The sequence below is a fragment of the Cetorhinus maximus genome, chromosome 15, assembly GCF_964194155.1.
Source record: "Cetorhinus maximus chromosome 15, sCetMax3.hap1.1, whole genome shotgun sequence".
NCBI lineage: Eukaryota > Metazoa > Chordata > Chondrichthyes > Lamniformes > Cetorhinidae > Cetorhinus > Cetorhinus maximus.
Genome location: NC_135893.1, coordinates 24,650,673 through 24,671,798, shown reverse-complemented (window position 1 = coordinate 24,671,798; position 21,126 = coordinate 24,650,673). Strand labels below are relative to the sequence as shown.

General features: G+C 45.9%; 1 protein-coding gene across 1 annotated transcript in view; it reads left to right on the top strand.

Annotated features, from left to right (window-relative positions):
* Positions 1 to 21,126, top strand: part of fhad1 (forkhead-associated (FHA) phosphopeptide binding domain 1) — a 125,542-nt gene that overhangs the window by 69,070 nt on the left and 35,346 nt on the right. The window contains exons 24-26 of the mRNA XM_078559254.1: positions 3,765 to 3,903; positions 9,627 to 9,760; positions 20,380 to 20,475. Of these exons, the coding sequence (XP_078415380.1) occupies positions 3,765 to 3,903; positions 9,627 to 9,760; positions 20,380 to 20,475 (369 nt within the window). The remainder of the gene's footprint in view (positions 1 to 3,764; positions 3,904 to 9,626; positions 9,761 to 20,379; positions 20,476 to 21,126) is intronic.

Here is a 21,126-nt window from a genome sequence, read left to right as displayed (position 1 = left end):
GTGAATCCAGCCCGCTGACCACATCATATTATCAGGCAATATTGAATTCAGGCCCCGATATCTCCTGCAGTTGACCTTTTTGCACTGCAATTTTATGAAGCGGTATTTGCCTTTTTAGCATCACGGTGTGCATACATTCAAACCCCACGGTAAACTTTTCCAATGACTCATCTGTTGCAATGGTGCTGCTTTCAAAATCTAGGTGCATGCATGGATGCGACCAGCCAGATGCACAAGTGCAGAAGTGCTGACCCAAGGAATCACTCAGTTTTGGAATTCCTGTGAAAAATCCCAAGGTTTCAGGTCAGAGCCCTCTCACAAGATTGTGATTAAGGCTTAACGTTATTTAGTAATCGTGTCTCTTGCGAGGACGCTGTGAGGATTGGCACATCCCAAATAGGCCTGGCTCTTTAGTTCTCCTTGATGGGATCAGAACTGAGCAAATTGGAAAATTAATTTGGAACATCAACAGTTGAGCATTTTGCCTGTTCACACTGCCTCCATTGATCTGGGCAGTAACATTACCTTTACTAAGCTTTACATTTTTCAAATTCTCATCCTTACTTTCAAATCCTTCCATATCATGCCCGTCTCTGTAACCTCCTCCAGCCCTACAAGCCTCTTGGCTTACTTGACGCTATTTGGCGCACTTCCAATTCTGCCTTCTTACCTACCCCTGATTTTCATCGCCCCGCCATTGGCGGCTGTGCCTTCAGCTTTCTCAGCCCTAAGGTCTGGAATTTCCCTCCCTAAACCTGCTTCCTTTAAGACGCTCTTCAAAACTTACCTCTTGGTCCAAGCTTTTGTTGACCTGTCCTAATCTCATGTGACTCAGTGTCAGATAATGATCCTGTGAGCCTTGGGACATTAAAGCCAATAAAATAAATGCGCGTTGTTGCTCTGGCCTCCTGCATGACCCAGCAACAGCTGGGGAGAAGGGGAAAGCGTTGGGAAAGGGGAGAATTAATGTTGCTCGCTTGATGCACTGAAACTGCCAGAGTTTATTTCATTCTTGAATCTGCCTTCTGTGCTGCTGGCAGGTAGTCCATCACTGAAATTAAAGTGCCAACCTCATGATATGTGACAGCGCACAAGACAGAAGGGAAAAAAATCCTGCGGTGCCAAGAGAATTAATTACCTTCTGGAAACACAGCCGAGTAAACATTCAGCAGCGTGAACGTGCAGTTAATATAAGTTCTGTCAGGTACTGAGGAAGCTGGGGAACAAATTTTCTGTTCTGTGGCTCACTTCTGCATTAATACTTCCCACGCACCCAGAGGGTCAGTGACATTCCGCAGTTAAATGGCAGGGGCTCTATGTCTCTGGTAGTGCACGATTAATGGAGAGACAGGGAGGCGTCCTTCTTCAGTGCCCCTTAAGCTGGTGCTATCCTCACTGATGAATTGAGCCAATTCACTGGTTTGGGTAAGGCGGGGGTGGAGGAATCATTAATTGCATTGAAAAGCAACCCTACTGTATAAATACAGAGATTATCAGACAGGAAAAAGGCTCTTTCCTTCTGTATTAGATTATAGCCTTTTAGCTCTTTGTAAATCTGGCTGATTGGTTGGTTTGAGATTCATGCTGCAGTGCCCTGCTGCTTCTGTTATTCTGACAGTGTTATTAATGGTGCGCTTCACTTCTTGCGTTAACCCTGCCTTCGTCTATTTAAATTGCTTCCCGATCCTACTAATTGCAGTAGATTTTTTTCTCCCCCTTTCAATTTGATCGAATGTGTAAAGGATTTGGTGAATTAAGCTTCACAACGGCCAGGGAGAGCCGCTGCTTGAAGAGATAATGCCTTCCCCCCCCCACCACCCCTCCAAGTGTGTGGGACGTGTTGAGAGCTTTTTATTACCCTGGGGCCTGTGGTGAAAACTATGTAAAAACATACAGTTATGTCACCAAGAGACTTGCAGTCCCATTAATCCTCAATGCTACTGTAAAATTATAAGCTTCCAACTGTTGGAAACCTCTCTCTCGACTGGACATTATTTGTAAATTTATTTTGAATTATATTTCTGCCTTTTCTCCCTTTGTCTAAAAGGCTTTGATATTTCCTGGAGTAAGGTTTTGTGACGCAATTAGAGAGCTCGCATCTAGTGAGTGTTAGCCAGTTACACAACCGGAGTGGGGCTCACCTTATCGTCACCTCATGTCCACATGTGTACATTTGGTAGAATCCTACAGCACAGAAGCAGGCCATTTGGCCCAACTGGTCTGTGCTGGTGTTTCTGCTCCACCATGATCCATTTCCATTGGGATTGTGATCAAGTGTGGGAACCCTGGCTCATTCCCCCTACTGCACCCCCCACCCACCCACCACCACCTCCCTACTTCAGTTCTGTCCTTATGACAGTTATATAAGAAGTCATGTCAGTGGAAACATTAATTTTCTGCTGCTTTGCAAAGACAAATGCGAATCCCCGTCCCTGCAATTCATTTTCAGCAATTTCAGCTTCCATTTGTTACGAGCGGTCCCCGGGCGAGGCTTCCCCAATTTGTTATGATCCCAGGTGAGGAGGGATGAACTGGCTCCCTTTCTTCATTCAACCCCCTCGGTTGGTCGCAACAAGGTTAATTCAAAAAGGGCCCCTACCTTTTTCCTGCCCAGGTGTATTTATGTTTTAAAAGGAGCCAATTTAACCAGCCTTTCTTGAGTCAAAGAAAGAGTGAGTTTACTAGTTACTAAAACCTAAGAAAAAATAATAAAAATGCAACACATATGCACACAGATTAGAAATGAGAAATTGAGTCCAAAACTAAAGGATGCACGAATCAGTCCTTTGGCTTGCCGTGAGGAGTAGATGGTTGCATCTGTTAAGTTGGGGTGATTCCGGTAACACTGACTTTGCCAGTTGAGCAGTTGGGTTGGAAATCCTTGGTTCTGCAGGTTAGCTGAAAGGAGTTGTCCTGCTTCCTTTTCGACTGTGTCTTTGCTGACTTGTGACTTGCTTCCAGCAATCAGAGATGGAGGACTTTTTTACCTGCAAGTTGCAAGGATGCCCAGTTAGTGTTCTTCAGCTGTGACCTTTTGAGCACACACACACACACCAGACTAGCACACAGAACTAGGGTAGCAGTTGTTTTTTTTAACCCCTTGTGTATTCCTGGATGGGAAAATCAAACATGTCTTTCGCCCAGATCTGTTTTCTTTTCAAACTCAGTTCATGTTCACAGTCTGGGGTATAACTCAACAGGAGGTGGTTTCGGCTGAGATGGTAACCATTTTCCATTATCTCCGCAACCACAGGAGATGACAGTTCAGTTTGCATTCTATCTTTTCCTTTGAAGTGCCTCTGTCTGAAGTAGGCTGTTTCACACCTTTTAGGTGCAACATTCCGTTGTCTCTGAACTAGTTGGTTAGATAATCCACATGGGAATTTTCTAGCAAATGGCTACCTTACAGTCTCAGCCAGCTTTTGCTTCTATGTCCTTTTTTAAAAAAACACATGTCTTACTTAAAAGTTCAATATGTCCACAAGTGATTTGGGGATAGGATCCATGACACATTATCTACACCACAATCATATGTCGGCCTGGTTATCCCGCCCAATTTTTATTTTTGAAGAATTACCTGCCAAAGTAAAACAAATGAAGTCTGATGGCTTAGGAAGAGTGAAATCCTGTTGTCGTGTGGTACATTCTCGAGTCTTATTCTTTGCCTTTCTGTTGTTTAGAGCAGCATTCCTACATCAGTAACTCTCTCAATACAGTGCTCAAACTAAAGTGTTGATGTTTCTTGTTCAAATATATAATTGCAGGATAAGGTGAACTCTGAAGTCGTGATGCTCGCGGCACAGTGCAAAGGTCACCGACATGAGGAGATCATTCAGCGACAGCGTGAAGCACTGGCTGAGTTACGAGCCAGGATCAAGGAGCTGGAAAGGACTCGCACTTCTAGTAAGGCTCCGTCAGTTTTTACTAAAGCTTCTTCTCCATTCACCTGGCACCTGTCAGCAATCTCACCCAGCAGTATAGTAACCGTCACCATCAACATCCCTGCAGTTACTGTCCCTTCCCTAAACCCATACCCACTTCATGGCTTGGCCGTTCACAAATCTTCCAGGTCCCCTCATATCACGCAGTGTCCTCGGAGTCAGAGGCCAGCCTGTTCCCAGATCATCCTTCCCTCCTGGACAGCTTGCTCCTCGAGTATCCCATCCTCAGCATCATCAGAACCAGCCCTCCAAAAATTTGGGATAAGTGAATCTATCTGTCACTTCCTTTCACTCCCTGCCTGAACTCAGCACAGCCCAAAAAACAAAGAAGCATTTGCATTTATATACTACCTTTCACATCCTCAGGACATGCCAAAGCATTTTACAGCCAATGAGATGCTTTTTGAAGTGTAATCACTGTTGTAGGAACATAGGACTTACGAGCAGTAGGCTATTCGGCCTTTGGAGCCTGCTCTGCTATTAAATAAGATCATGGCTGTTCTGGTTATGGTCTGAACTCCACTTTCCTGCCTGCCGCCCCCCCCCCCCCCAATAACCCTTGACTCCCTTGTCTACCAAAAATCTGTCTAACCTAGCCTTGAGTAAGTTGTAATGGGGGTGTAATGAAGATCAGGACACAACTTCTGTCACACACGAGCTCCACAGCGTATCAAATGCAATCTCCACAGCGGGCAACAAACACAAGTGTAAAACCATGTATCATCACAGCCTGGCAGCAATCTCAATGCCCCCGCACTCCTGCACCACTTTCCTCCCCTTTCTGAGGGCCAACATCACCTCCACAGGGCAAACTTGAAATATAAATAAAACACAATCTTGGACCAGATTACCCCCAAGTGCATCAGTTTGGATATTTGCTGTTTTCAGTTGGACAGCCATTCCGAAGAGGTGGAAAGCTTCCTGGAATTGGCAGGAGGGGCTGAACGGCCCTACTCCTGTTCCTATGTCTCTTTCAGCCTAGAGGCTTTTAAGGTGAAGCTTCCTCTGTGCTGCTCCAAAGGTCAGACTCAACTCCAACCTTGACATCTATCAGACCCTCGGAGGAGCCAGTACCTTCAGGGGAGAGGGGGAAAATTGGGGATGGAAAATGAATTGAGTTAATGATGGCAAGAAAACAGAACCTATGGTTATTCCATTTGGGCAGAATCCAGTGGTGAGGCTACATGCAAATAGAGAGGGATGTCAACAGGGAAGGCATTGTCTAGGGCATCATAGCCATCATCTCTGAATGACACAACTGGTGGCCAGGAACTGCATGTGGGGAGCTACAGACATGGATCCATGTTCTACTGAACAGCATAGTGCAATTACTCAATGTAGCCCTTGTAATCCAAACCCACCATCTCCCCCACATTCAACACCCGGCCCATTTGCTGTCTCCAATGTATGTAAACTGCCTTATCACATCACTATCCCTGCAGTGAAGACCCATTATCCCTTTAGTTTTACTAGAGGGCTTTCACTATTGCACTGAATACTGGAATAGTTCTGCCTCCATTGCCATGGCTTTGTCTTGCTTCCTAGGGAAAAGGGAGAAAAAGCATGATTGAATATGGCAGGTGATTTGTTCTCGCTCAGATGTGTTCAGAATCCAGTATTTTTTCTGTCAATGGGACTTTGTATAAAAGACTGTGATAACTGCAAAGGTTGACAGAGCTTTGCACTGTGAGAAATCACTTGCTTTGTTTATGGAGCTGTGTTGTCCTCTGTGACCAGCGGGTCAGTTGTCACCACATTTATATTTTCAGTTTGCCGTGGGCAGACGATGGCCATAGGTTCTGCACCTGGAGCTTGTCCAATGTTGGCAACTCCAGTACTTCAGAAGAGCAATAAACATTGAAACACTTGTGGGCCCATTAGGACAGTGCACTTGGATCTTACCCTGTATCTAACTCATGTTGTACCTGCCATGGGCTGTTTGATGGGACAGTGTAGAGGGAGTTTTACTCTGTATCTAACCCTGGGAGCATTGTAGAAGGATCTTTACTTTGTATAAACCATGCTGTGCCTGCCCTTTGAGTGTTTAAAGGGACAGTATAGAGGGTGCTTTACTCTTTATTTAACCTGTTCTGTCCCTGCCTTGGGAGTGTTTGATGGGATAGCATAGAGGGAGCTTTAATTTGCATCTAACTGGTGCTAATACCTGTCCTGGGAATGTTTGATGGGGACAGTGTAGAGTGAGCTTTACTCAGTACCTCACCCTGTGCTGCACCTGTCCTGGGAGTGTTTGACGTGACAGTTTAGAGGGAGCTTTAACCTGTATCTGACCCATGCTCCTTGTCCTGCACTAATCACTTTGGAAACAATAGGAAACAGTTTTTGTCCCTTGATTTAAAGTCACACCTTCAGAAGCACAGGCCGTTGAATCATCCCGAGCTCGGGCAGCCCTGACACAATTGTTTTTAATAAGACACTTTCCTGACTTTCCACAGCCTGTGACTCTTCACCAGTTCTTTCAAACAAGTTCTGACACCTGACTCTGCGTCGTTCCTTAGAGCCTGTTGATGATTTACCCAGGCCTCCTGTGCCTGTCAGTGCGGCCCTCATGTTATTAAGCAGGCCGTCAGTCAGCAGGGTCCACATTGCCTGCTGAGCAGTATGGCCACATCAATCCAATCAATGTTAACTTCAAACTGCCTGCTGCTGTTTCTGTTGGAGGTAAACCCCTCAGCTGGTAGATGAACTGCACCCCCTCTCTCTGAGCCCTCTGCTAGACTGGTGGCTTCTCTCTCCTAGAGGATATGCTTTTCCCAAAGACCCATTATAACCACCTTCTGTTTTTTTCCTCTTCCGCTTTTCAAGCTCCTGACCCCTTACTAGGCCCTGGACTAGAGTTCCACAAATTCTGGGTGTTTAGACCATGACTCTCAGTTAGGCTGTTTGACCTTGGGGGACTTCACAGTTGAGCCCATTCACTCACATCATACACATTTCCAATATCCAGATTGGAAACCCTGATTAATTTGTGCCACTGCCCCACACTCTTTCCCCCCCCACCCCCCCTCCACCCCTCTCCAGCACAGAACTGTCGAGAATAGGTCCTATTCTGACTGCTGACTGCTCCCAAGCCGAAGTCAGCTAACTCAGCAGAGATCAGGGACAAAATGTGAGTTAAAAGCTAAATACTGCAGACGCTCAAAATCTGAAACAAAACCAGAAAATGCTGGAAAAACTCAGCAGGTCTGACAGGGTCTGCGGAGAGAGAAACAGAGTTAACGTTTCCAGTCCATCTGACCCGTCTTCAGAGTGGGAGACCCTCGCAGCCTGCAGTCAGCTAGTTACTGGATAAATCTGTAGCACCATCAGGGGAGGCTCTGTTTATTTTGAACAGATGGCGTCAAAAGTCTTGAATTAAAATTCCAGGCAAGTAATTCATTTAGAAAATTATCAGTATTAAATTCCAAGCCTCAGAAGTTCAAAGCTTGAAAAACTCGAGCTTAATTTTCATTTGTTATCTGAAATTATGAAGGAATGGAAATTTTTTCCTCTCGCTGCCTTTTCTTTCTCTTTCTCAGTTTCTTTCTCTCTAAATATGGGAGGAATCTGGCTACAGCGGCGAGGGTTCCCATAGCCGGGACCGGAAGTGAGCGGGACTTCCGCTTGGAGGCGGGATGGCTGACCACCTGCCATCACATGCACAGTCGAGGGGCCCCAGCCAGTTGCATAGCAGGGGCAGGCAGCAAGTCATCAACCCCAGCGTTACCTCAAGGTAGTCCGAGGTCCAGGCGCCATATTTAAACAGCACCCAGACAGGCACCCACTCCCTGCAAGGCAGCAGCAGCATTCTGCCTGTGTGAGAGTAGGATTTGGAACTTGAGCTGCTGTCACCCCCTCTCCACCTGCCACACTTGGATCTCTGGAGCTGTCAGCCATCACCCTGCACCCTGTCTCTGTCACCTCTGACCCTCCCTCCATCCACCCTTGACCCTGCCCTCCATGAGCTTCGAGCCACCCAACAAAACCCTTGATCAATTAAAGTGGAAACAGAAAATGCTGGAGACAACTGGTCACCAACCTGAGGTCTTAATCCTGCTTCTCTCTCTACGGATGCTGTCTGGCCAGGCGAGTGTTTCCAGCATTTTCTGCTTTTTTTTCAGATTTCCAGCATTCGCAGTAATCTGCTTTTCAACCCTTGATCAATTGTCTGTCAAGCTAGAGCTGTCCCCCCCCACCCTCACCATTGAGCTGCTAACAGTTATCCTTGACCCTCCCTCTAGCACCCTTGACCTGCCCTCAGTTACCTTCAACTCTCCCAGCCTCACCATTGACATGCCCTCAATCACCCCTGACCTCCTCTCTGTCATGCTTGTGTGCTGCCTTCGGTAGAGATTGGCCTTCCCTCTGTCGTCCAGCTCCCTCCCTCTGTCCCCGTGACCCTTCTCTGACCTCCCTCCCTCCCTCAGACAACCATGCCTCACCCTTCTTAGGTCCACCACAACTTGACCTCCCTTCAATGGACAGCCATGTCCAACCTCCCTGGACAGCCCCACCCGAGCTCGATACAACAGCTCAGCCTCCTCACCCCTGGTCCAACAAAGCTCCCCATGCAAAAAAAGCAGCTCCTCCTCACTCCAAATCCAAGAAGACTGCTGCACACACCCTTTAACAAGTTTTGAATCTGAAGGCACATGGTTCTCGTTTGTTGCTGACATAATTGCAAAGTTACAATTTACTCTGGCAATCATGTGTTTAAATGCACGCATGACATGCGAATATATTCTAAATAGGTTCCCGCTGCTTGCCATCAGGAACTACCACCCACCTTTAATCCTCCGCCAACTTAGTTCCCAACTTTCATCCCGCTGCTGGGAAGCTGACTTTTCACCTCCCACCCAGCCAAGTGCCCCTATCCGCCTCATTCCCATTCCTGGGAGCTTCACTAGATTCCGCCCCATGTGCTCCTCTATTTCTGTCTCTGGAAATAGGGGTCTCTCTGTTTCTATCTCTCTAATTATGTCTGTCATAGTCTCTGTCTGAATATGCCTGTCTCTCTAAATATGTACCTCTCCATCTCTGTCTGTCTCTATCGCTGTCTTTCTGTCTCTATCGCTGTCTTTCTCGCGCTCTGTCAGAGACTGAAAGGAGTGATAAATGTTCCTTATTTTCTTTTTTTTAAGCATCTCCCTCTATAATTGTGGGGAGCAAAATAAAATTTAAGCTACACCTGTCTCACTGTGTCTATCCTTCTGTATGTGTATGTCTCTTTTTCCCTGCTGTTTCCTCCTCTCCTATATCTGTGTGTTGCTATGTCTGTATGGTTCTGCTGCTGCAATTGCTTTCTTTCTCTTTCTGACTGTCTCTCGCTCTGCTCTCTCCCTCTATCTTTCCCTCCTGCCTGCTTCCTCCCTCTCTCCTCCTGCCCTCAACGTCTCTCTTCTTGCGGCATGACCTCTTTAAAAGGCGCTTTTGATTTTTGCGTAAGGACAGGCACTTCAAGCTTCCCCCCCGCCCCTCTCTCAGATTGGAGGCACTCAATTCATGGGGATCAGAAGTGCAGTCCCGTGTTCTCTAAAGGTGATGGTGCCCGACCTGTGAGAGAAGGCACAAAGGGCTTGTCTGGATTCTTAACCTGAGGTTTTGATTTCATTGTGTGGGATGGGAGGGTGGGTAAGGAAGTAGCTATGTTGTGGCTTTAGATTTCTGTTGAACCTCTGGCCTTGGCAGGAATCAGCCAGGAGCAGGCCTCACAGCACCTGACGATTCTGAAGAAGGAGCTGACAGACCTGAAGGCCCGTCGAGCGCACAGCGGTGATGACTCCTTCCGCAACTCCTCGCAGGGCAGTGATGAAGCTAAACTGGTAATGCTTGTAAACGTTTGCAATTTACTGCGCTGGGTGGCTGCCACGGAACTCCCCTGTGTCCCAGGCTGTTCGTTCTAAAGATCTCATTAACTTTGCATCATAAGTACGGTCATTTACTTAAGTAATTGATTTTGTTTCCTTATAGAGATGCTTAGTCATAGCAAAGGGAGCTTAAATCAGCAAAGAGAATGCCAACAGCCTAAAAAAAAACCTTTTGAAAAGCAACTGCTTTGAGTAATATTTCAGCCATGATTCTTCACCAGAACTTGTTCTACATCTGAGACGATAATCATCTTTCCTGATTGTAATGGGCAAGTTTGCATTTCCAGCATTTTCCCTTTCCTTATTCCAGACTTCAAGCAGACACGTCTTTCTCCTTTTGTCATTCAAAATTCACAGGACTCTTGAAATTCCAGGAATATTTTTTTTCCGATCCTGGATGCTTCCCTGTCTTTTCCTCCGCTACCCTTGGGGACTCTGCTCCGACTTCACAGGAAGTGGGGTTTGCGTATGTGTCTCTTCCCCTGCCCCCACCCCCAGCTCCAGTACATCACCTCCAAGTGGGGGAGACGGGTGGTGTAATGGTAATGTCGCCGGACGAGTCATCTAGAGGTCTAGGGCAAATACCCTGGGGACTCTGGTTCAAACCCCACCATGGCAGCTGGTGATGTCACAAATCTGGAATATAAAGCTCGTCTCAGTAATGGTGATCATGACAACAATCATCAATTGTTGTTTTGAAAAAAAAACCCATCTGGTTCACCAATGCCCTTTAGGGAAGGAAATTTGCCATTCTTACCAGGTCCGGCCTACACGTGACTCCAAACCCACTGCAATTTGACTTTTAACTGCCCTCTGAAATGGCCACTCAGCTCCAGGACAATTCAGAAACAAAAACAGAAAACTCAGCAGGTCTGACAGCGTCTGTGGGCGGAGAAACAGAGTTGATGTTTCAAGTCCGTACGACCCTTCTTCAGAGCTTAAGAAAGATCATACGGACTCGAAACGTTAACTCTGTTTCCCTCTCCACAGATGCTGTCAGACCTGCCGAGTTTTTCCAGCATTTTCTGTTTTTGTTTCAGATTTCCAGCATCCACAGTATTTTGCTTTTATCCCAGGGCAATTCGGGATGGGCAACAAATGCTGGGCTTGTCAGCGACACCCAATTCCATGAAAGATTTTTTAAAAAGACGCCATTGCTCATGTACGACAAGCTATTTGGCCAGAGTCCAGCCTCATCTCACCCTCACCTGCTGTCTGTTTCCAGTCGGGTGATGGGTGGTACTCAAGAGTGAGAGCCCAGGCTAATTTTCTTTCCACTTTACTCGATCAAGGGCACAAAGGCGAACTGTGGTCTCCACAACTGCTCCCCGGCTGAAATCAACCAACGTGGCACAAACTGGCAATTGGTCCCGGCTGGTGGAGTTTCTCATCAGCAATGCCTTTCCTCGCTAAGTGTTAGAGCGCAGAGGGAGGAGCACTTACTGCACAAAACTGCTAGCTATTGTCAATGGAAAACACAGAGCAGGAGAAAAGGAAAAGACGTCTGACAGATGGGCTCAAACTTTGGGGACGTCAGTTTGATGTAATGCGTATTTGTTAAGGAAGAACCTTCCCCAGCTGAAGAGTGTGCCATGTATTGTTCACTCCATACAGCACTCCCTGTCTAACACACCATTCACTACCTACAACTCTCCCTGTCTAACACACCATTCGCTACCTACAACTCTCCCTGTCTAACACACCATTCACTACCTACAACTCTCCCTGTCTAACACACCATTCACTACCTACAACTCTCCCTGTCTAACACACCATTCACTACCTACAACTCTCCCTGTCTAACACACCATTCACTACCTACAACTCTCCCTGTCTAACACAACATTCATTACCTACAACTCTCCCTGTCTAACACAACATTCATTACCTACAACTCTCCCTGTCTAACACACCATTCACTACCCACACTCTCCCCGTCTAACACACCGTTCACTACCTACAACTCTCCCTGTCTAACACACCATTCACTACCTACAACTCTCCCTGTCTAACACACCATTCACTACCTACAACTCTCCCTGTCTAACACACCATTCACTACCTACAACTCTCCCTGTCTAACACACCATTCACTACCTACAACTCTCCCTGTCTAACACACTGTTCACTACCTACAACTCTCCCTGTGTAACACACTGTTCACAACATACAGCGCTTCCTGTGTAACACGCTGTCCACTACATACGGCGCTTTCCCTATAACACACTGGTCAATATAACTCTCTCTGTGCAACACATAGTTTACCACTTACAAGTCTACCTGTGAAACAAATTGTTCACTGTATACCGGTTGACCCTTAACTGCCCTCTGAAACGGCCAGTCAGTTTAAGGACAATTAGGGACAGGCAACAAATGCTGGCCTGGTCAGTGATGCCCACACCCCATCAAAGAATTTTTAAAAATCTCCCTGTGTAACACACTATTCACCACATACAGTGCTCCTGTTCACTACAAACACCACTCTCTGTGTAACATATTGTTCACTACCTTAGATCATTATAAGTTGACCCAGCTTATAATATGACCCCTTTCTTTCAGTGCCAAAAAACATGTTTCAGCCTATATACTCATATATAAGTCAACACAGCCTTCTCTGTGAAAAATGCTCTCCTCCCATTAGGAGTAGACCTCAATTTTTCACCTCATGTTTTATTCATCTTATAAGTTGGCATGTGATATCAGGAAGATGATACGGGCTGTGTTCCCAAGAATATGTGCTAGAGTTTAAGACGCCCACACAAAGCAGAATGCGCATGGTGACCGATGAACAGAAATAGGTCCCTCCAGCAAAAAGAATGAAGCACAAAGCTGGTTTCAAGCTAAAAGCCATGACGTTTGCTAACTTGTGAAATAACTGTGCTGCAGCGAGGGAACTCGGTTTTAGTGAAGAACTGGTGTGAGAATGGAAGGAGAAGGAACCCGCCCTGAAGAAGATGCCCAAGACCAAATGTGCCGTGAGAAGAGGGACCAGCCACTGGCCTGAGCTTGAGAAGCATGTATCAAAACGTGTCCTTGAAAATTGTCAGAATAGTTACATGGTCAGCAGAAATGCAATGCGTATATATGGTCTTAAGTGGGCCAAATCAAACCCTGAGTGAGGCAAAGGTTTCAGAGGAACAGTTAGTTGGTGTGGCCGCTTTATGGAACGAAAATGTCTCGGGTGGCGGAAGGAGACCAAGCTTGCTCAGAGACTGCCAAAAGATCGCGATGTCAAAATTACCAGTTCATCATCAGGCTGGCAATGACATGAGTGCCCGCGATGTCACATTGGCAACATGGATGAAACACCCATGAATTTCAATGTGCCCAGCAACCAAATTGTGGAGTGGAAAGGTTCAGAAACAGTTCTAGTGAAATCAATAGGGCATGAGAAGATGAGATTTGTGGTGGTGCATGTCCCATGGAACAGAATTAGAGCTTATGGTCATTTTCAAACATAAAACTATGCCGAAAATCAAATTCCCTGCAGGAGTTTTTGTGCATGTCCATGTCAACAGTCGGATGAATGAGGATGGAGTGAAGTTATGGACCAACAATGTGTGCGATAAGCTTCCTGGTTCCCCACGTAAAGATTGCAGCTTATTAATGTGGGACATATCCAGATCACATATAATCGATGAGATCAGGAGTTGCCTGCGAAGAAATTAAGGATAGGTGGATCCTTCAATGAGAAAAAACCTTCACAAGGAATGGAAATACACGCTGCACAGCTTGATGTTTTGTGTGGCTTCATCAGCAAACCATGGGATGCTATTAAAGCACAAATTGTCATCAGATCCTTCAAAAAATGTGGAATATCCAATTCAATGGGTGGAGAGGAAGATGATTTGCTGCAGAGGGATGATTCTCAGAGTAGGATCCATACAATGATGCCATAGCCAAAGTGACTCAGAATGAATTTGATGAACACTTTGCATCAGATGCTGAAGACAATGAATTTTCACGGCTTTTAAAACGCTTTGATTGTGGCAGTAAGATGTGTCAGATTGATTGAATTACCCGTGTTTGTTTTTCACATTTCAAGATGGTGACCACCCTACACCAACACTGGCAGTTCACATTTTATACTCTGCATATAAATTGACCTCTTGTCTTTGAAAGGATTTCTTGAAGCTTCAAAGGTGGATATTTATGCTGCGATCTAAGGTAGATGCAGAGCTTCCTGTGAAACACTCTGCTCACTACACACAGCTCCCTCAACCAACGTTATCGAAATGGATTAAATGGCCATCGCCTTGCTGGTATTTCTTGAAGGTTCCCTGTCCGAAGTGGCTGTCAAGTATCCTACAAGCATTTTGGGACGCTTAAGAGAGGCGTGAGATAAATAACCTTTTTTTTTTTGAAATAGAGCTCCGAGCTTTGATTGCTCTTACCTGGTATTCCTTAGCGCCTCCGCCCCTTACAACTGGCAACTTTCCGATTTTAACTTTTCTCGCTGCCACCTCCTTGTTTGTTGCTGGTGCTGGATTCTCTCTGCTGCTCCCATTTTGGTGGCCTGGTTTTGCCATGTTGCTGATCACTGCATGACCACAAGGGGGAGGGATTTACAAGGTGATGGCAGGGCAGCTGCCAGGAAATTGAGAACTTTGATTGATGCTATACATTGAGTCTTACAGATATAAAACAATATGCTCAGCTTTACAGGGATATATGTTATAATTTGAAAATATTAGATTGCGTGTAATTAAAAACCCTGCTAAATATTGCCTTTAAGTCCGTATATCAGAACTGGTGAGTCTCGTCTGTATTGAATGCAAAGTGGGATTAAAAGATTAAGGGGATTACACAAAGTGTCAAAGTTAATAAATTTACAGGGACTTGTTTTCACACTAAAAGGGTCAAATCCTAGTTAATTAGCTATCGATTTAATGCTCTGTTGATAATATGAGCAAGCAGTACTTCTGTCCACAATGTAAATTACACGACGCTGGGGATTTTATGTTGCTGTTTTCACATCTTCAAGAGAACAGAGTGTGGTCACATCTTGGAGAACAGAGTGTGGTCAGGCCTATAGAGTGAGAAGACCCGCCCTGGCCTTTTGATGATGGGAAGAGTCCACCCACTAGACACATATATCTCTCTGGACATTCACTTCGAATTCAGAATCTGAGCTCACATCTTCACTGGGATTGTCCGGACCGTTTTATGTTCAGTCAGTCTCACAAAGAGGTTCTGAGTCTTGTATGGTTGAACATTAACTGTTTATTGATAACACATGAATATGTACATATATATAGGGTATAGCCCAAGCTATGAGCTAACTTCATGCTTGTTTCTACACAGGTCTCTGTCCAGTCCACAACTGACCCTAGACTCAGGTCATGTGTCCCTTTACATCACACTGTGGGCGATACTATTTCCCGATCCCACATTAACCCTTGCTATGCCAGATACCCTTATACTACATATGGAGCAGAATTTAAACGCTGCATCAACACGAGCAAGATACCACGGATACTGGGAATCTGAAATAAAAACAAAATGCTGGAAATGCTCAGCAAGTCTGGCAGCATCTCTAAGAGAGACACAGAGAGAAACAGAGTTAACGTTTCAGGATGCCAACTCTTTTTCTCTCCACGGATGCTGTCAGACCTGCTCAGAATTTCCAGCATCTTCCATTTGTATGTCAAACCCTGCATCTTCTGCCTCAGAAAAGCTGGAATGCTACCACTAAGCCCAAAGCTCAGGCAGAGTGTGTGTAAATACACCATTGAGTCCTACAGACCAGAAGATGCGAGGTTCGATCCCTGTTAAGTGATGAGTTAGCTGAACTAGACCAGCAGTGTTAAGGGCGCTCTCCAATTGGTCTTATTTTCCAAGGCCAGGCTTCCCCTACTGCTGGACACTGCCCAGCGACCTTGCTGCAAAATGTGGGGACATTTTCAGTCCTGGCTATAATCCCTCACAAGATAGAGCAAGAAGGAAGACTGACTTTAATAGAGCACCTTAATCATTGTCTCTCAGAGACATCTCCCAGTTCATTGACAATGGCTGTACTTATGCAGGTTGTCAGGATCTGGAACACTCTGCCTGAAAAGGTGGTGGAAGCTGATTCCATAAATAATTTTAAAGGGAAGTTTGACAGCTACTTGAGGATTGAGAAATTACAGGGATACAACCAAAAAGCAGGGATGTGGAACTAAGCTTGACTGCTGTTTCAAACAGCCAGCACGGGTAGGATGGGCAGAATAGCTTCTTTCTGTGTTGCAAATTTCTGATTCTATTCTATGAGGTCAACGGTCATTTTGCCAACCTAAATATTGGCTCATCGGTAGTGCCATGGGTTCTTTACACCCTGAATTATTGGAGCAGGTAAATGGTATCACAGTTTAAGGCTTTATCTGACAGAACGCACTCCCAACAGTGCAGCATTCTCTCAAAGCTGCACTAATGTGTCAGCCTGGGTACACGTCTGGCTCCTATATTGGGGCTTAAACCCACAATCGGAGACAAAACAGCTGTGATGAGCTGACACTCTGGTCCAAAACTCTCATGAGTTAAGAACGTTGTAACTTGGGTGACGTGCCAGAGAACTGCTGAGAAACTTTACGCCTTCAGGAAAGGGGAGGAGGGGAGGACAAAATGCCTGGACCACATGCTTACTTACCCCACAGCGAGCTGCTGCCTCCATTGTATCTCTGTGGGTCAGCTCACTGGAAATGATGCTGATCGGGTGAAGTGCACTTCAGAGGCACGAAGTGTCAGTTCACAACACTGATGTAAGTTGTTCCGTTAAAACAGTGCAACTCTTCCCCCCCCATTGTTTTATGTTTAACTAGCTCGGTAAGTGACTTGCACTGTGCTGCGACCTTAAGTGAACTCTTTAATAATTCATTCTATGGAATTATCAGATGGCTCTTTTGTTTAATTCTCCCGGAACAGAAATTAGAATGGTTTGATTTTCAATTAGTTCTGCCCATCTGTCTCTCCCACCCTGGCCTGCACACAATGATTCATTGCTAGGCTCTGCTTCCACAGGCACCAGTCATCATATGGTGCCTCCTCCAAGCATAAGCCGCTACAGAGAGCAGACAGGCTATTCGAGCATAGGAAGCATCACTGTCAAACTGGATGCCATCCTCATCCGATGTTCACAGCACATCCTGTAGAGCTCAGTGAACTTTCCTAACCCAGGGTTCCTAGCACCAGTTGTAGACCCCTCGTCACCACAGTTAAAATCAGTTGACTCAGCACAGACCAATGTTGAATCTGGAACCCAGACTTTCTGTTCCATGTGGCTCAGTAACATGCTGCATTTAACATTTGAGCTAACAGGAGTTCTTCAAGCGTTGAACATTTGTTGAAAGCATGAAGAATCACGACCTGATGCAGACTTTGGGTCTAAGGCGCTTGTTGGCTACATGACTGCAAATGGAAACTGGTCAGGTTGCAGAACTTGTTTTCTGGTGACTTAAGAAGCAAGGCTTTATTTTACAGTGTACTCCTTTTGAGATACAAGTGACCAATTTGTGACTCCTTACCAGTCAAGAGTTTGGGTTGAACACCACTTTCTTCAGTGAGCACTGAAGAATTCAATCGATTGAAGAAGAGTTTAGTATTATGACCAGTGTATATTTTATGTCAGCGGATCACACGAGGGAGTAGATTGTACAGGTTTGTGGTCCTGAACTTGCATTTATATAGCGCCTTTCACAACCACAGGTGGGCTAGAATCCATGGCCTGAATATTTCGCATGGCGGGGTTTTCCTTCCTGCTAACCGAAGAGTTGGAGGGGGACACATCCCTGCCGACTCTGACTGCCCCGCAGCCATTTCACATTCGACTGAGTGTCGGTTGGCTGCAGGTGGGACTTCCGCACCTCAGTCAGGAGGAAGCCCCACCTTAGAGAGATTGGCCGGCAGCTCTCCAGTCCCTCCAGCCACAAGAGCTGCAGTGGACTGAAGAGGAACTTCAGCTGAAACCTGGGACCAGAGAACAAGTTAAGTTTAAGGGGTCCAAGGGCAGGGAGGGAAAGGAAGGCCTGGCCGGAGCGGGCGATCAGGGTGTCGGGGGAGAGCCGGGTGTGCGGGGGAAGCAAGGTCCAGCGACCACCAGACCTTAAGTGGGGTTGGGGGGCGCTGCGGTGTCTGCAGTCAGAAGACAGCTTCTGATGGAGGCCCCACCACGCCCCTCCTGCCCACCCCACCTCCCCGACCAAGGCCAAAGCCTGTTCATTTTCGGGCTTCCCCCTCACCAGGTGAATCCTCGCACCAGGCTAAAAATTGAGGCTGGGCAGGAAACGGCCCTTAAGTGGCCAATAATTGGGCCTCAAATGGGGCAAGGGTGACCGTCCCTCCCGAGGCCTTGCCCGCCCCAGGGTAAAATCGCTGTGAGGTCGGGGTGGGCTGGAACCCAGAGGGAATCCCGACCCTTCAATTTCACAATGTTCCCCCCCGCTGCCTAAAAACCAGCCGACGGGGGAGTGTGAAGTCCTGGCCAGTGGCAGAACAGATTGTACGTGAGTAGGGCTGCCAAGATTACCCTGGGGGAATTTAACATTAATCTCTTCAAGCCTTCAAAAGGGACCGGGGTAATTATCTAAAGAAATGATATATGTGCTATGGGGAAAAACTGGGGGAGTGGGACCAGCTGAGTAGCTCATGCAGAGGGCTGGCATGGACACAATGGGCTGAATGGCCTCCTTCTGTACTGTGACCATTCTGCAATTCTATAAAAAGCAAGCCAGGAGACAGGTCATAGGGACATTTTTTTCCTTAAATTGTGTTTTTTAAAAATTTTCTTGGAACATTTGTGTTTATTGCTTGGAGATGGGTGGAGTGGGAACAAAAGCCGCTTAACTGATAGTCAAGAATTATCCAACCGGCAAAGAAGAGAATTTTAACTTTCCATCTGGCCTGGGAAGATGGGTTCTGTGAGGACGGACGGATTGAGCGACCAATGGCGGGAGGCAGGGTGCTTGGAAGTGGATGATCGGTAATGAAACCTACAGATAAACACGTCCACCCAGAGTTTGCAACCCTATACACAAAGTGAAGATCCTATTTCCGTCATTCCTTATCTCCTTCAATGCATCAGCTCCATTGACAGCCGTGCCTATCGACCAGGGCTGAGGACAAAACTAAGGAGAGTTCAGCTTTTTCAGGAGTGTAATGCTGTGTTTACGCTTCAGACTCGAAGCCAACACTTTGTTGCTGTGGCTTCCAGGCTGCTGAAGCAAATGGGGATGAGGTAGAGGAAGCAGCTGTGAAGCCTCGGAATCATGAAGCAGGACCTTATCGCAGACGCAGGCAAGAAGGGATAAGCTCTCTGCTGTATCGAACACTGGCCGAGCACAGCAAGAGCAGTGGCTGCACACTCACTACCTCCGGGAGGAAAGGGGAACTCCAGCAGATTTTTTTGAAGAATTTTGCACAATGCTTCTATTTATAAAGCCAAAGTCCCCGTATGTCCTTTTAACTGCCTTATCAACTTGTCCTGTCACCTTCAGAAAACGTACACCCACCAGGTCTCTCTGTTACTGCACCCCTTTTAAATTTGTACCATTTAGTTTATTTTGCTAATACACTTGATTGATAGTCATTCACTCACCCAACATTATAGCCTCCAGTTCAAAAGCAAGATGCTGGAAATCTGAAATGAAACAAAAAAATGCTGGAAATACCCAGCAGGTCAGACAGTGTCTGTAGAGAGAAACAAAATTAACATTTCAGGTTGAGAGTCCTAATGAAATTATCTCAGCCTGAAACCTTAGCTCAGTTTCTCTCCACAGATGCTGCTTGACCTGCTGAGTATTTCCAACTTTTAAAAAATCTTTCTTATAACCTCCGGTCTCATTGTGTTGAATTGCCTGTGTATGCTCTCGCAGCGATGCTTGTGCAAGCTGTCACCGTGAGCCATGGCTTAGCTGCTTGGGCCTTTAGAAGATGTTCCAGTGGTTTTAGGGATAGCTTTCCTGCAAATGGCTGACTGAAGTGTCCTGCTCCTGACACCTTTAATGATCTGATAACCAGTGCCAATCTGTACTCAAGGGGCTGGGCCTACATTCATTGGTTTTTGTGAATCTCCCTTACCACAGCTTCACAGCATATTTTTATTCCATTTTCCCCCCTCTGCGCCACTCTGGACAGTTCCACAGGTGGCTGCTGCCCTCCAATACCCCCAAAGTGGCAATTTTTCACCTAAGTCTAGACAGTGAGTGAGCGTCAATGGTTATTTCCAACATTGAGGCATTTGACGTCTCTGAAATTCTTCAAGCTGTCTTCACAAGCATTACTGGCCATAAATATAAGACAGTCAGTAATAACTCCAATAAGAAACTCAGGAGAAATGTCTTTATCCCGAAAGTGGTGAGAATGTGAAACTCGCTACCGTATTGAGTAATTGAGGCAAATAGCATGGGTGCATTTAAGGGGAAGCTAGATAAGCACATGAGGGAGAAAGGAATGGAAGAATATGCTGATAGAGTTGACTGGAATAAGATAGGAGGAAGTTTGTGTGGAGCATAAACACCACTGGCTCGTTTCTGTGCTTTAAATTCTGTATGATTCTATGTAAAACGCTCAATTGTGTTAGCCTGCTCCCTGTATTGCAGAAGCAAAAGGATGACTCTTTCGCCATTTCTGAAGCATCGATCAATAGGACAGCACGGTTGGAAATGTCTGAGGCCTTGGACCTGAGCGAGAGGACGGTACGTAGACTCCAGCACCGGAAAGAAGGTTTTAATATTTCAGACCATGACTTACGATTCCTGCAATTAATACATGGTGGGGTGGGGGTGCTAGTTAACACAGTCATCTACATTGTGTTGCAAAATAACAGCAGCAGCATGGGTTCAATCCTTGTACCAGCTGAGGTCAATCCTGGGGCCCGTCTCCTGGCCTTGTCCCATTGTGCTATCATGGTATTAACCATGATTAGCAATGCTTGACCAACAAGGACACTACATGAAAAGCAAGAATTAGTACACACCCCTCATCAGAGCCAGTGTCCAGCAAGTAACAAGAAAATATCCCAAATTTATGAAACAATTCTCAACAAAATATCATTGTGAATATCCAATGATCCTATAAGTTATGCTTTCTCACAAGGGCTGAGAAAATGCCATTAAATTCTTTTTTTAAATTCAAAACCATTCCCACTGGAATGACAAAAGGCATTTCATTAAGCCGACCTCTTTCTGTCCCATTATAGGCCTTTTCCAGAAATTACCTGAGGAAAAGTTTCCTGTGATTTCTCTGTGATCCACAAAGATATTCAAACAAAACTTTAAAATGTCTATCCAATTCTTGCATTGTCACTATTTAACCCTGGTCAGTTATTTCCTATTGAAGGCTTTTCT